At 48.7% G+C, this 15,400-nt stretch overlaps 1 protein-coding gene across 1 annotated transcript in view; it reads right to left on the reverse strand.

Moving 5' to 3' along the window:
* Positions 1 to 9,235, reverse strand: part of OTOP1 (otopetrin 1) — a 32,330-nt gene extending 23,095 nt beyond the window's left edge. The window contains exon 1 of the mRNA XM_028089852.2: positions 8,824 to 9,235. Within this exon, the coding sequence (XP_027945653.2) occupies positions 8,824 to 9,235 (412 nt within the window). The remainder of the gene's footprint in view (positions 1 to 8,823) is intronic.
* Between the last annotated feature and the right edge of the window lie 6,165 nt (positions 9,236 to 15,400).

Raw genomic sequence — 15,400 nt, forward strand, 5'->3', positions numbered from 1 at the left:
AATCTGAAAACCCTGCTCTCCAGAGAATGAAGAGGAGGGGCATACGGGTATTCAGGAACTCTCTGTACTACCCTTGCAACTCTTCAGTATATCTAAAAATTTCCAAAATATAAAGTATCTTTTTAAAACTGATAGGAAGGGGAGGTCCATAATAATGGCATGGAAAGGGCCCACTCTAGGAAAAGTGAAAAAAGGAAGCATCCTTTGATGGTGTATCCGGCATGGTTTCGACCAAAGAATAAAAACAAACAAAAAATAAGCATATGAAAAAAAGACTGGAAAGGAATATGCAAAATACATTAAAAAGAAACTTGTGGGCGCCTGGGTGGCTCAGATGGTTGAGCGTCTGCCTTTGGCTCAGGTCATGATCCCAGAGTCCTGGGATCGAGTCCTGCATCGGGCTCCCTGCTCCTTGGGAGCCTGCTTCTCCCTCTGCCTCTCTCTCTCTCTCTCTCTCTGTCTCTCATGAATAAATAAATAAAATCTTTAAAAAAAAAAGAAACTTGAAACAAATAAAAATATTAGCAAGAGAAACACAGTGATCCTAGAGACTTGATCAACATCAAAGTTCCTAATCCTTCTCCTGGGCCAACGTTGACGGCCATTCACACGTTCTCTCCCACGAATGGGAGGAAACTGGATCGTGTGTGACATGCATTGCAGTGAGAGAGAGAGAACAGACTCATAACGCTGAGCTATATAACATTACAGCTCCAGCCCAAGAAGCCCTCCGTGAAAAGTAATTCAATCGCCTGGCTCCTTTCCATTGCTCAAAGCCTTATAGAAACAACTCTAAGTCACATTTTTTTTTACATCCTGGAAAGCCCGCAGTGAAATCAAAAACTTAGTAAGAGTGGAGATTCAATCCCAGGGCTTTGAAATGGTTTGACAAATGCACAGTTCGTTTTGGTTACAAAGGAAATAGCAAGAAGAGGTGAGGCAGCCTGGCTGGTGTGGCAAGAACACAGGCTGTAGCTCTGGGGACCTGGGCACTGGTCCAGGCTGTGCCACCAATGGCATATGTGAGTTCAGGCGAGTCACTTCCCTGCTCCTAGCCTCAGTTTCCCCATCTAGAAGATGAGACTGGTCCCCAGCACTGGTTCTCAAACTTGAACACGCATCAGAATCACCTGGAGGGCTTGTTAAAACACAGATGGCAGGGCTCCACCCCCAGAGTATCTGATTCCATAGGTTTGGGTGGAGCCCCTGAATTTGTATCTCTAACAAGTTCCCAGGTGGGCTGACACTGTTGATCTGGGACCCCGCCTTGAGAACCACTGGTCTGGAACATCCCAGTCACTGACATTTCAAGAGGTATGATAAATACATTATATACTTTCTCATAGTCTTGAAGTCCTTCCTTCCTTTATCCATCCATTTATTTTTACAACAAATATTTCAGGGAGTCCTACAATGCATGTGGCATTTTGCCGGGGGCTCACAGGTAAACAAACAAGATTGCTAGAGAAACAAAATACACATGTGTAATGTTGTATAAAATTGGGGTGTGTGCAAAAATATAGAGGTGCAAGCTGGCGCCAGACTTCTCATCTGCGGCATGGGAAACCAGAAGCTAGTGGAAGAGCAGCTAGAGTCCACTTCAAGGGAAGGACTGCAGCTCAAGAACCCAATTGCCAGCCAAGATGCCGCCCGCTTGTCAGGGCAAAAGATGGAAAGAGACTCGAAGGTAGGCAAATTGTAATTCATTCAACAACTATTTGTTGAGCACCAACTATGGTCCAGCCACTGTCCCAGGCACTGGAGACATAAAAAGGGCAATAAAATAAAGTGTCTGCCCTTGGTGAGTTTAACATTCTACCGGGGAAGACAGAGAGTAGAGGAGGGGAGGAATGTCATCCACATGACTCCTCTGACAAAGGGCTTTAGCCAAACAGCCAATGAACTGGAGGAGAGTCCTCACAATTTGGGAAGATGAAAAGGAGAGGGAACAATGTTAAGCAATAAACTTATCAAAGGGTTGGAGAGGATGATGGATGTATAATGGAAGGAGGGAGGGAGAGAGGATGTAAAATGGCAGGATGGATGGTGGATGGGTGGGTGGGTGAATAGTCCAGTAGATACATCAATAAATTAAAAGGAAAGAAAAACAGGATAAGAGAAATTAAATTCAAATGGATGAAGATAAACCCACTGGAGGGGCGCCTGGGTGGCTCATCGGTTAAACGTCTGCCTTCGGCTCAGGTCATGATCTCGGGGTCCTGGGATCGAGCCCCCCGTTGTGCTCCCTGTTCTGCAGGGAGTCTGCTTCTCCTTCTCCCTCTGCAGCTCCCCCTGCTTGTGCTCTCTCACTCTCTCTCAAATAAATAATAAATAAAAATCTTGAATGAAAAATTAAAAAGAGAGAAGCAAACGTATTTCACAGATCTCATCAGTGAAGCAGAGAGTAAGTGGGGGGATCTTGGAGCGGGCAACAATGTGCCTTGCTGGGGGAAATGTTTGGTATTTCTTTTGGGGGGCAGATAGGAATGCAGTAATATGCATCTGACGGTGAGAACGAAGAAAGGAAAGACAGTCATTAATTTAATAGAAAGACACAATAAGATGTTCAAGTGCTCCAAAAAGCAAATGTGTGCAAAAGGAAAATGAAGGGAATGATATGTAAAAGAAATCATCATAATCATCATAAAGAAAAATGGGAACAATGTCAAGTATATAAAGTAAACGAGAATGATCTAAATCTCCCATTAATTAGACAACAAGGATGGGAATGTTGAATTAAAAACAAAACCTAACTCTATCTCTTTTATGAATCACACATTCCACTTAGTGGCAATGGCAGAAAATCAAGGTGTGGACAGAGAGGCAATGCAACCGAAGGGAGGGCAGGAACAGCACTGTCGAAGTCAGACCCTATGGAACTTACGTGAAACGGAATAAATAGGGTAAAGAATCCCTTCACCTTTATCATCACACTTGAAAAAGAAGACATAATGTATGAGGAAGATATAATAGTCCCTCGTGCGCCAGATAAAATAGTTTTTCCCTGTATATTTACCTGCTAGTTTATTTTTTTAAGATTTATTTATTTTAGAGAGAGAGCGCGCGCGCGTGAGCAAGTGTGAGTGGGGGAGGGGCAGAGGCAGAGGGAGAGAAAGAATGTCAACAGACCCCCCCACTGAGCGCGAAACCTGATGTGGGGCTGGATCCCACAACCCTGAGATCACGACCTAAGCCGAAATCAAGAGTTCCACGCTTAAGTGACTGAGCCACCCAGGTGCCCCTTATCTGCTACTTTAAAGAGATAAAATGGAAGATTCCAGAACTAGACAGATCTGGCAGGACAAAACATAAGTAAGGGCACAGAAGAATTAAATCATACAACCAATAAACTTGGTTTTATAATATCCCTATGTACATCTCAAAAAAAGAATATATAATTTTGGATGTCGATGGAATATCGACAAAAATCAAGTAAGCTGATTGCCTCCCTCATACAGCTGTAGAGGAGATTAAATGAGTCACTATATGAAAAGCACCTAGAACCGTGCCTCGCACATAGGAAATCCTATAAACAGATGTTATCATCATTATTATCACATTAACCACAAAGAAAAATTTAATGAATTAGAACCAGTTAGAAAGTTCCCCAGCCACATCACTTAAAACTCATCCTATAAGGTCTGGTGTTGGCAGAGCGAGACCCCTCCTCTGTGTTAGGCACCCAAATCCCCCCTAGCAGTTTGAAATCTTGAACTGCAGGCTCTTAGAGGTAGAAGTCCCACAAAGTCAGTCTGCAATCCCCCATCTCATGCAAGAATGCTTCCCAGTGCATCATGATTAGCGGCCAATGGGTCTCCATCTGGACATGCCCAGGGCTAGGAGGCTCACTATCTTTCAAAGCACACCCTTCCATCACCAGCTGGAGGTTATATTAGAATGTTCTTCCTTACACTGAACTGCAGTCAGCCTCCTGGAACTGCCATTCTCTTCCCTGGAGATTCTGTCATCATTCACTCATCCATCCATCCGTCCACCCATCCATCCATCCGTCCACCCATCCATCCATCCGTCCACCCATCCATCCATCTGTCCATCCATCCATCCATCCATCCATCCATCCATCCGTCCATCCATTCGTTTGATAATTCAGTAAATATCAGCTGCCACTTTTTACATGTCAGGCACTGTGCCGGGGGCTAAGGATATATTGGGGGGCACATTCAGACAGGGGCCCTGCCTCCGAGAGCCCACAGTCTGGTTACCGAGGAAGTGAACACCACAGTATCCTGCCTGATTAGGGTTAAGAAGAAAATGTAGGATGCTCTGAGAACATACAACCTGGGAGCCACACCTGTCTGAAAGGATCAGGAAAGGCTTCCCTAAAGAAGTGACTCTGTTTTCTGGAAAACAAAGGATGGCCTGGAGCTCACAGGAGTGAAGCTGCCTCATTTTCTACCCTGGTACATCCTCTCTCCTCTGGACTCAACACCCTTGTGTTCCTCCTGGGGCCCTCCTTCTACAGGTGCCCGTGTGATGCTCAAAGGGGAGCAAGGTACCCCCACATGCAGTATGACTTCCTTTCCAATGAATGCCAAACCAGCATCAGCATTTTGGGCAGCCCCATCATTTTACTGATGCTGAAATCCTGGCATTGTGTTTATATTTTCTATTAGACAAAAAAAAAAAAAAAATCTCAACCCCCAAAAATATGTAAGAAAAAGCATGCAGTTAGGCAAGAGTCCCTCACAGTGACCCCAGGCTGGGTCTTGGGGATCACTGCTCTCCTTCCTGAGGGAATTGCTTAAAAAAAAAAACAAAACTCCTGAATGTTGATCTCTTCCAGAACTTCACTGGCTGTCACTGTCACGCGCAATCCGTGTATTCTGTGTATTCTTTTTGCATTTTTTAATGATTTTTAAGTTTTTTTTCCCCAAACTCCAAAGAAAACAAAAGATCTTCTTCTGGGAACCCCCCCACCCATCCCCTGCACTTGCCCATCATAATGCTGAATCATTTATTTCATAATAAGACATGTCTCTTACTATGTGCCAGAGGCTTCTAAGCATTTTATATGTATTAACTCACTGAGTCTCCTAACAACCCTACGTGATCGGTGGTATCATCGTCCGCATTTTACAGACCAGAAAACAGAGGCAGAAGTAGAGCTACATGCCTGGCGTGGGGGCTTGCTCTTGGCCACCATGCTCTGCTGCCCCTCACTGTCCACATCGTCCTCACCCGCCCCCGCATCCCTCTGTGCAGGGCCACGCCTGATCGTCCTGCCATCCCCAGAGCCCAGCCAGTCCTGGGAGCTTTGTCCAGGCTGTCAAACAAAACCGGATCAACAGTTCTGCCCAATCACCACAAAAGTTTCCATGCTGTGCACCTGGCTCTCTTCTCTGTTGCTCTCTGCTAGTTCCCAAGACATCCCTGGTGGTTTCTCAGGAGTTCTGGCTGCACTTCCAGACTGTGGGCCCCCTGAGTGCCCAAACTGTTGCATCTTTATGTCCTGCAGCCTCTGCCCCTTCCCTCATCCCCCTCTGTTGCTCTCTGCCCTCTTCACACACACACACACACACACACACACACACACACACACACACACACACACACGGACCCATCTCTTTTATCGACCTTCACTTACTCACAGGTGGGGACAGCGTCTTTAGCAAACCTATCATCATGTTCCGGACCTTTATATCTAGAGCCAGTACAACCATCACCCCTAGCCTGGTCTTATGTAAGCAGCTCACCTCTGCCCCTTTACTTCCAGTCCCTTAAGGGACAATAAGCGTAGTGCTGTGAGCAGCCCATTTCCATGGGTGGGATGCTGCTAGACAAAGGTGTAATGTATCATATACATGGGTATATCTCATTCTATGAAAAAAGTATTCTGTAAAAATCTGATCTTATAGAAGGAGTAAATTGGGGGTGATTATTCACAAGCATTAAAAAAAAGAATCACTGTGACAAATAATTTTGACAACACTTCTAACGTACGTGCATCCCGAAGTCACTCGATAAACACAGCTATTTTTCTTATTGGCGTTGTTCCCATAAGTTTGTGTTAAAAACACTTCCCTGGGCTTCAGACAGAACAGTAATAACAACAAAATCCTACCACTGGTAGGTAAGACACTGCAGTCTTTTAAGGGACTAGAAACAGACCAGAAACAGGACCCTGGTAATTCACCAGATGAACCAGCTATGCAATGGGCTTGCATGTCACTGCACCCACTGGGCTGGCACGAGATATCCAGGATGCTGTTGCTCCTTCCAAAAAAAAAAAAAAAAATCAATCTCTTTACTTAGCAAATAGAGGAGCTGAATTAATAATCCATCATTTCCACTAAAAATTTTAATAGGGCAATATTTTTTGTTCCAAAGGAAGTTTTCACTTTCTCATACCCAGTAGGTGGAACAGAATGTTCTCTGCTCAAAGCAATGCCTCACAGCCCATACCAAGACCCAAAAATTTCTCTGGAAAATGTTAGTGCCCCGAATTCCACAGGCTGGGTCTCAGAGCCCCAGACTTCTAAGGCTGTCACAGAAGCCAGGGCAGAGCTAAGTCAAACCTGTCTTCCCGGCTATGCTTCCAGGGAAAACCTCAGCCCTGGCTGGCGCTGGGGCTGGGGCACTGCCTTTGGCACCCCAACGTTCTTTCCTTAGCCTCTGGCCTCTTCAATGAACTGCAGCTCATTTACAGGGATCATAGTGCTTTGCAAACTGTGTTCACTTGATGCGGCTCTCCCACCTCTTCCCTAAAAAGTGACCGGGGTTCTCATTTTACTGATGAGGGAGCAGGGACTCTGAAGGTGAAGGTCCTCAAGCTGGAACATGGAGCCAAACCTTCCAGGGCCAGCACTATTTCCATTATCCACCTACCTCATTTGAATGGTTATGTTATCATGATTGTTTAAGTCACCACCATTTACTGAACATCTACTATGTGCTCTCTCTCTCTATCGCCACATTCATTCTATCACTACTTGGTGTCCAATAGACACCTCAAAAGTAACATGCCCACGAGAGGAAACTCGATTCTGCATCCCCACCCCTGCTCCTCCCTCTGTCTCCCTAATCTTGGGAAATGGCACCAGCATTCACCCACTGACTCAGATCCCAATGCTTGGACTCCTCCTGGAAAGAGGGAGAGAGAGGAGGGAGAGAGAGAGGAAGAGCAGGGGAGGGAGGGGTGGGGAAGGGAAGGGGGCAAGGATTGAAGGAGAAGGGAATGGGGAGGAGTGAGGGAGAAAGGAATGAATGGAGGAGGAAGGAGGAGAAAGGAGGTGAGGGAGGGACAAAGAAGGGTTCCTTCCACTATAGGAAAGCATAGGTCAAAAGCCTGCGTGTGTAATATTTTTTAGCCTGTGTAAATCAATACCCTCAAAACATTTCATGCCTATTTGTTTGTACGGGTGTTTGATACGGGGCCGGATTCCCCGCCATTCATGACCCTCCCTAAAACAACGACTTTCAGAACAGGAATTTGGGCCAGCCTGGAGTTGTGTCCAGTTTTTCCAAAGGCAAGATGAACTAGACACAGTCCCTGAGCCTAAGAAGCCTAAAATCTCATCCGGATGACCAGGCTCCTATCCAACTAGTCATGATACAAGGTGGGAGTTGACAAGGAGAGAACACTCTCCACAGAGAGAGACATGGTAGCCAGTGGGGGTGAGGAGTAGGTCCTGCCAGGCGGGGTAGGGAAGATGGCCCCGTGCCAGACCTTTGAAGGGATGTGGGTGGGCACCCAGCCCGCACCCAGCCTGCACCCAGCCAGCAGTCAGGCTCCCTCGGCTGAAACTCAGAGGGTGGGCAGATTGAGTCACGTGCCCAAGGTCATGCAAGGACAAGGAAAGCTACCCTCTAAGGGAGAGTTAAATTCAGACCTCAAGAGAATTCAGGTAGAGAGGTGCCATGTGCCTGGTCCGCAGGGAGGGAGATGTACCTCTCTGAGACAGCTGCTTTCTCCACGGCGCACTCCCGACTCCCTCCTCTCCTTGACTCCACCATGTCTGTCTCCCTTTCAAGAGGAAGCTCATGCAGGAGGAGAACCTTCCATCTTGACAACATTTCAGTCTGTGGGAGTAGGAAGCAGTCCCCACCTTCCACCGCCCCAGTGTTGATCCACTTCTGCATGACTCCATTGGTCCCAACTGCATGCTCTTGTGTCCTCTAAGCATCTACTCTACGGCCAGACCCCGAGGTGCCTCTAGGACTAAGAGAGGAGCATCACAGAGCTCCCCTCGGGGTGGTGGGGGGAGGGGACAAAAGTATCAACAAGAATGCTGTCTACCCAGGGGGGCACGGTGGGGTGGAGTGTGGTCAGCACCACAGAGAGCAAGGGAAATCAGAAAAGCATCATGGGTTGGGGATGGCCGGGCGGGGGTGGGGGGGCGGAAGGAATGAGGCCTGAGCCCTGTCTTGGAAAGGAGGGCAACGGGAAGACACCGCCGGATGGAACAGACTATGCGAAGGCGTGGAGATAGGAAACCTTGCGATGGGAACTAAGAGCCTTTCAGACTGGAGCACAGAACGGGGGCCAAGTGGGGGACAAAACTAGAGGCCCTCTGGGGACTGATCTTAGAAGGCCAGGAACGCCAAGGAAAGGGAGTGTGGCCTCCCTCGTGGGGGTCGGTGGAACCCATGCAGGACTTGCAGCCAAGAGGAGATGCGAACAGGTTTGTGCAGCTATAGCCCTCAGGATGGAATGTGTGCGAAGAGCCCGAGGGCAGAGAGACGAGGCTACTGCAACGGACCAAGCTCAACAAAGGAACCGAGAGAAGGAAGGGAGGAGGTGAGAGCCAGAAACGCTGTCGGGGAGACGGAGGCTGGTGCGGCGGCGGCGGCCGGGAGACTCACCGCGGAGCCAGCGCGCGCCGGCGTGCGTGTCCTTGGGACGGATGAGGCGGCGGTGCGCGGAGCTGCGGCCCATGTACCACAGCATCCAGAGCAGCTGCAGCAGCATGAGCGCCGTGAGGAAGCAGAGCAGGTCGCTCTTGCCCACCGCCGAGGCGTGCACGGCCCAGGCCAGCAGGAGCAGAAGCCCCGCCACGAACACAACCAGCCCGTACTGGCTGCTCAGCGCCTCCGCCAGCTTCTGCGGGACGCTGGCGCAGACGGCGCCCCGCCGAGGGGCCGGGGACGCCGCGGACCCCGCGGACCCCGCGGACCCCACGGACCCCGCGGCCGAGAGGCGGGGCGATGGGCAGGCCGCGGGCCCGGCCGACACCCTGCCCGGGGCGCTCCGAGCCGCCCCCTGGCCCTCGGGCATCGTGGAGGGGCCCGCACCGGGTCTGGTTCCGGGAGCGGCTGCGGGCCCGGACCCCTGCCCTCCACCCCTTGGCCTGACGCTCTCTGCCAAGCGGCCCCCCCCGTCCCGATCCCGTCCGACGCCTGCCCTTCCCGCTTCTGACCCTGTGCCCCCGGCCAAGGTGCCCACAGGTCCGCTTACCACCGACCCCCACCCCGCTGGCCCGCGCCGACCCCGGCTTCTTCCTTGCGCTCCGGCGTGCGCACTGCCCACTTCCCCGGACTCCGCAAAGCCCGGGGCAGCCCTCCCGCCTGCTCCGCGACCCACGCCGACCGCTCCCCGCCCCTGGCGCCTGGGACCCGGGCCAGCCCTCCCGCGACGTCCGCGAGCCCTCCTGTCCGCTGCCCGCGCCCGCCCCCGGCTGCGCGGAAGCTGGTTGGCGACAGGTGCCTCCTGCCGGCTCCCGGGGTGGCGGTGAGGGGCGAGGGGTCACCCTGAGCCCGCCGGCGGGAGTCGGCGCGGGGGGCGTGGCTGCGGTCCAGCGGGGCGCTGGGCGGTCAGCAGGTGCCGGCACTGCTCAGGCTGTCCCAGAGCCGCTGAGTCGCGGACCGCAGAGGTCTAGGTGAGCCTGAAAGTGTCCCTGTGCCTGAGTCCTGTCTGGCTGGCTGGCCTCCACCCTGCCTATTTCTGCGGTATGTTTTCTCTGTGCGGGTCTCTCTGGGTCTGGCCATCTATCTTTGGGGTGTGTCTGCTTGGGGCGGGGAGGGAAAGGTGTCACAGCGCTCGTCCCTAGATCTATTAATAGAGGGACGGGGTGTCTTTTTGTTTGTGTCTGTATTTGTCCGTCTGGTGTACCTGTGTGTCTGCCAGGAGATGCCCAGACGGGGACAAGACAGGGGCTACTTCCCAAGAAAAGAGATCCTCTCTGTCCCTCTTCGGAGAGAACGGGAAGCTGCTTCTGCACCGAGCGCCGCTGGGAGTGGGGGCTGCCAGGTACCCCCCCAATTGTGGACACCAGAGCGTCTCCCTCAGCAGCACCCTCCCCCCCAGCCGATCTGAAGTCCAAGCCGAAGCTGAACGTGTCTGCCAGGGTGTCCCGCTCAGATGCTGCTGAAGAGGAGATTCCAGCTGCCCCCCCCCCCCCCCCCCCCCCCCGCCCAGGTTTCTGCAAAAGAGCCTCCTAAGAGCAGAGAGCAAGGAGGGAGCAGGGAGTCGGGAGGGAGCTACTTGTGTGACTGCAGTCTGAAGGCCAGCAGGCCTCCTGGGTGAGCCCTCTGTGAAGTAACAGAGGGTTCCTCACCCAGGAGACACCTCTCCCCCTTGGTTTAACCCTCTTCTCTTGCGGCCTTGACATTCATTTTGGAACAAGGGGACCCACATTTTCATTTTGCAGTGGATCCAGCAAGTTACATGCTGGTTCTGACTGCCAGAGGTTCCTGACTGTGATGGGGGTGAGGGATGGAGCAGGGAGCCCTGGGCCAGGAGAGAGTCAACCTGGGAGCCCTGTCTTGCCTCCATTCATTTTTTGAAATTCATTCGTTCATTTATGGGGTCAACACTTATTTATCCAATGCTGAGTCCTTTGCCAATATCTGTTCTGAGTGCTGGGGCTTCAGCTATGAAAGACTGTCCTCAAGGACCCAACATTCTAGCAGAGATGTGCTGAATAGACAAGTAGTTCTTGCAAAAGCACTGGGAAGCCTGAGAGCATCAAAGGTGAGACTTGGCTCTGCCTTCTAGGAAACACGGCCCAGCAGCCGTGACTGAGCAAGCAGCTCCTGGGAGCAGGGGTGTCTAGAGGGGAGGGGTGGATGAGCCTGGATTCTGCCAGGAAGGGTGAGAAGTTCCCAGAGATGGCAGCACCGGCCCAGCATCAGGTCTTTATACCTAGGAGTAGCAACTCCCCAGGCGACATGGGGCAGGGCAGACATTCCAGAGAGGGTGGAGCTTGCGCACAGAAATGAATGTGGGGGCGCCTGGGTGGCTCAGTCCTTAAGCGTCTACCTTCGGCTCAGGTCATGATCCCAGGGTCCTGGGATCGAGCCCCGCATCAGGGTCCCTGCTCAGCAGGAAGCCTGCTTCTCCCTCTCCCACTCCCCCTGCTTGTGTTCCCTCTCTCACTGTGTCTTTCTCTGTCAAATAAATAAATAAAATCTTTAAAAAAAATAAAAAAAGAAATGAATGTGAACGGCAGGGCACCTTAAGACTCTGCCTTTCAGCTGGGTTTCCCCAGACTCAAGCCAGGTGGATGCTCAGTAAATAAACCAAGGAGTTAATGAACGCACACATGGATGGATGTTGCATGAAGGAGCAAGCAGGTGTGGGTCTCAGCGGACCAGCAGGTTATGGGACTCAGGGCTGCACCTGCCCCACTGTGCTCTATCCCCTTGCCTTGCTTCATTTCCCTCCCTAGCTCATTACCTGGGATGTGTATACATCTGTGGCCTGTCTCCTTCCCATAAGGAAAGCTCTACGAGAAGGACATTGCCTATCTTGTCCACAGCTTTATCTCCAGCATATACAACAGTGCTGACCAGCACATCATAGGTGCTCAATAAATATGTGTTGAATGTGTCCCCCCAAAAGATATTGAAGTCCTAGCCCCCAATACCTGTGAATGTGACCTTACTTGGAAATGATCGAGTTGAGGTCATCAGGCTGGGCTCTAATCCAATATGACTGTGTCCTTATAAAAAGGGGAAATTGCAGACAGACACCTCTAAGAGAGGAGACGATGTGAAGACAGAGCGAGAGCTATCTACAAGCCAAGGAACACTAGAGACCACCAGATACTAGGAGACAGGCCTGGAAGAGAAGTCTTGATCTTGAACTTCTAGTCTTGAGAATTTTTTTTAATTTTTTATTGTTATGTTAATCACCATATATTATTACATCATTAGTTTTTGATGTAGTGTTCCATGATTCATTGTTTGTGCATAACACCCAGTGCTCCACGCAGAACGTGCCCTCTTGAATACCCATCACCAGGCTAACCCATCCCCCCACCCCCCTCCCCTCTAGAACCCTCAGTTTGTTGTTCAGAGTCCATCGTCTCTCATGGTTCATCTCCCCCTCCGACTTACTCCCCTTCATTCTTCCCCTCCTGCTATCTTCTTTTTCTTTTTTCTTAACATATGTTGCATTATTTGTTTCAGAGGTACAGGTCTGTGATTCAACAGTCTTGCACAATTCACAGCGCTCACCATAGCACATACCCTCCCCAGTGTCTATCACCCAGCCACCCCATCCCTCCCACCCCCCACCACTCCAGCAACCCTCAGGTTGTTTCCTGAGATTAAGAATTCCTCATATCAGTGAGGTCATATGATACATGTCTTTCTCTGATTGACTTATTTCACTCAGCATAACACCCTCCAGTTCCATTCACGTCATTGCAAATGGCAAGATCTCATTCCTTTTGATGGCTGCATAATATTCCATTGTGTATATATACCACTTCTTCTTTATCCATTCATCTGTCGATGGACATCTTGGCTCTTTCCACAGTTTGGCTATTGTGGACATTGCTGCTATAAACATTGGGGTGCACGTACCCCTTCGGATCCCTACCTTTGTATCTTTGTGGTAAATACCCAGTAGTGCAATTGCTGGATCATAGGGTAGCTCTATTTTCAACTGTTTGAGGACCCTCCATACTGTTTTCCAGAGTGGTTGCACCAGCTTGCGTTCCCACCAACAGTGTAGGAGGGTTCCCCTTTCTCTGCATCCCTGCCAACATCTGTCGTTTCCTGACTTGTTAATTTTAGCCATTCTGACTGGTGTGAGGTGGTATCTCATTGAGGTTTTGATTTGGATTTCCCTGATGCCGAGCGATGTTGAGCACTTTTTCATGTGTCTGTTGGCCATTTGGATGTCTTCTTTGGAAAAATGTCTGTTCATGTCTTCTGCCCATTTCTTGATTGGATTATTTGTTCTTTGGGTGTTGAGTTTGATAAGTTCTTTATAGATTTTGGATACTAGCCCTTTATCTGATATGTCATTTGCAAATATTTTCTCCCATTCTGTCGGTTGTCTTTTGGTTTTGTGGACTGTTTCTTTGGCTGTGCAAAAGCTTTTTATCTTGATGAAATCCCAATAGTTCATTTTTGCCCTTGCTTCCCTTGCCTTTGGCGATGTTTCTAGGAAGAAGTTGCTGCGGCTGAGGTCGAAGAGGTTGCTGCCTGTGTTCTCCTTTAGGATTTTGATGGACTCCTGTCTCATGTTTAGGTCTTTCAACCATTTGGAGTCTATTTTTGTGTGTGGTGTAAGGAAATGGTCCAGTTTCATTCTTCTGCACGTGGCTGTCCAACTTTCCCAACACTATTTGTTGAAGAGACTGTCTTTTTTCCATTGGACATTCTTTCCTGCTTTGTCAAAGATGAGTTGACCATAGAGTTGAGGGTCCATTTCTGGGCTCTCGATTCTGTTCCATTGATCTATGTGTCTGTTTTTGCACCAGTGCCATACTGTCTTGATGATGAGAGCTTTGTAATAGAGCTGGAAGTCCGGAATTGTGATGCTGCCAGCTTTGCTTTTCTTTTTCAACATTCCTCTGGCTATTCGGGGTCTCTTCTGGTTCCATACAAATTTTAGGATTATTTGTTCCATTTCTTTGAAAAAAGTGGATGGTATTTTGATGGGGATTGCATTGAATGTGTAGATTGCTCTAGGTAGCATTGACATCTTCACAATGTTGGTTCTTCCAATCCACGAGCATGGAACGTTTTTCCATTTGTTTGTGTCTTCTTCAATTTCTTTCATGAGTATTTTATAGTTTTCTGAGTACAGATCCTTTGCCTCTTTGGTTAAATTTATTCCTAGGTATCTTATGGTTTTGGGTGCAATTGTAAATGGGATTGACACCTTGATTTGTCTCTCTTCTGTCTTGTTGTTGGTGTATAGGAATGCCACTGATTTCTGTGCATTGATTTTATATCCTGCTACTTTACTGAATTTCTGTATGAGTTCTAGCAGTTTTGGGGTGGAGTCTTTTGGGTTTTCCACATACAGTATCATATCATCTGCAAAGAGTGAGAGTTTGACTTCCTCTTTGCCGATTTGGATGCCTTTGATTTCTTTTTGTTGTCTGATTGCTGTGGCTAGGACTTCTAATATTATGTTGAATAGCAGTGGTGAGAGTGGACATCCCTGCCGCATTCCTTACTTTAGGGGAAAAGCTCTCAGCTTTTCCCCATTGAGAATGATATTCACTGTAGGTTTTTCATAGATGGCTTTTATGATATTGAGGTATGTACCCTCTATCCCTATACTCTGAAGAGTTTTGCTCAAGAAAGGATGCTGTACTTTGTCAAATGGTTTTTCTGCATCTATTGAGAGGATCATATGATTCTTGTTCTTTCTTTTGTTACTGTATTGTATCACGTTGATTGATTTGCGGATGCTGAACCAGCCTTGCAGCCCAGGGATAAATCCCACTTGGTCATGGTGAATAATCCTTTTAATGTACTGTTGGATCCTATTGGCTAGTATTTTGGTGAGAATTTTTGCCTCCATGTTCATCAAGGATATTGGTCTGTAATTCTCCTTTTTGATGGGGTCTTTGTCTGGTTTGGGGATCAAGGTAATGGTGGCCTCATAAAATGAGTTTGGAAGTTTTCCTTCCATTTCTATTTTTTGGAACAGTTTCAGGAGAATAGGTATTAATTCTTCTTTAAATGTCTGATAGAATTCCCCTGGGAAGCCATCTGGCCCTGGGCTTTTGTTTCTTGGGAGATTTTTGATGACTGCTTCAATTTCCTTAGGGGTTATAGGTCTGTTCAGGTTTTCTATTTCTTCCTGGTTCAATTTTGGTAGTTGATACATCTCTAGGAATGCACCCATTTCTTCCAGGTTATCTAATTTGCTGGCCTAGAGTTGCTCATAATATGTTCTTATAATTGTTTGTATTTCTTTGGTGTTGGTTGTGATCTCTCCTCTTTCATTCATGATTTTGTTGATTTGGGTCATTTCTCTTTTCTTTTTGATAAGTCTGGCCAGGGGTTTATCAATCTTGTTCATTCTTTCAAAGAACCAGCTCCTAGTTTCGTTGATCTGTTCTACTGTTCTTTTGGTTTCTATTTCATTGATTTCTGCTCTGATCTTTATTAATTTCTCTTCTCCTGCTGGGTTTAGGCTTTATTTGCTTCCAGCTCCTTTAGGTGTAGGGTTAGGTTGTGTATTTGAGAC

The sequence above is a fragment of the Eumetopias jubatus genome, unplaced genomic scaffold, assembly GCF_037043125.1.
Source record: "Eumetopias jubatus isolate StellerSeaLion01/CBP00866 unplaced genomic scaffold, mEumJub1_p1.0 scaffold_2, whole genome shotgun sequence".
Lineage (NCBI taxonomy): Eukaryota > Metazoa > Chordata > Mammalia > Carnivora > Otariidae > Eumetopias > Eumetopias jubatus.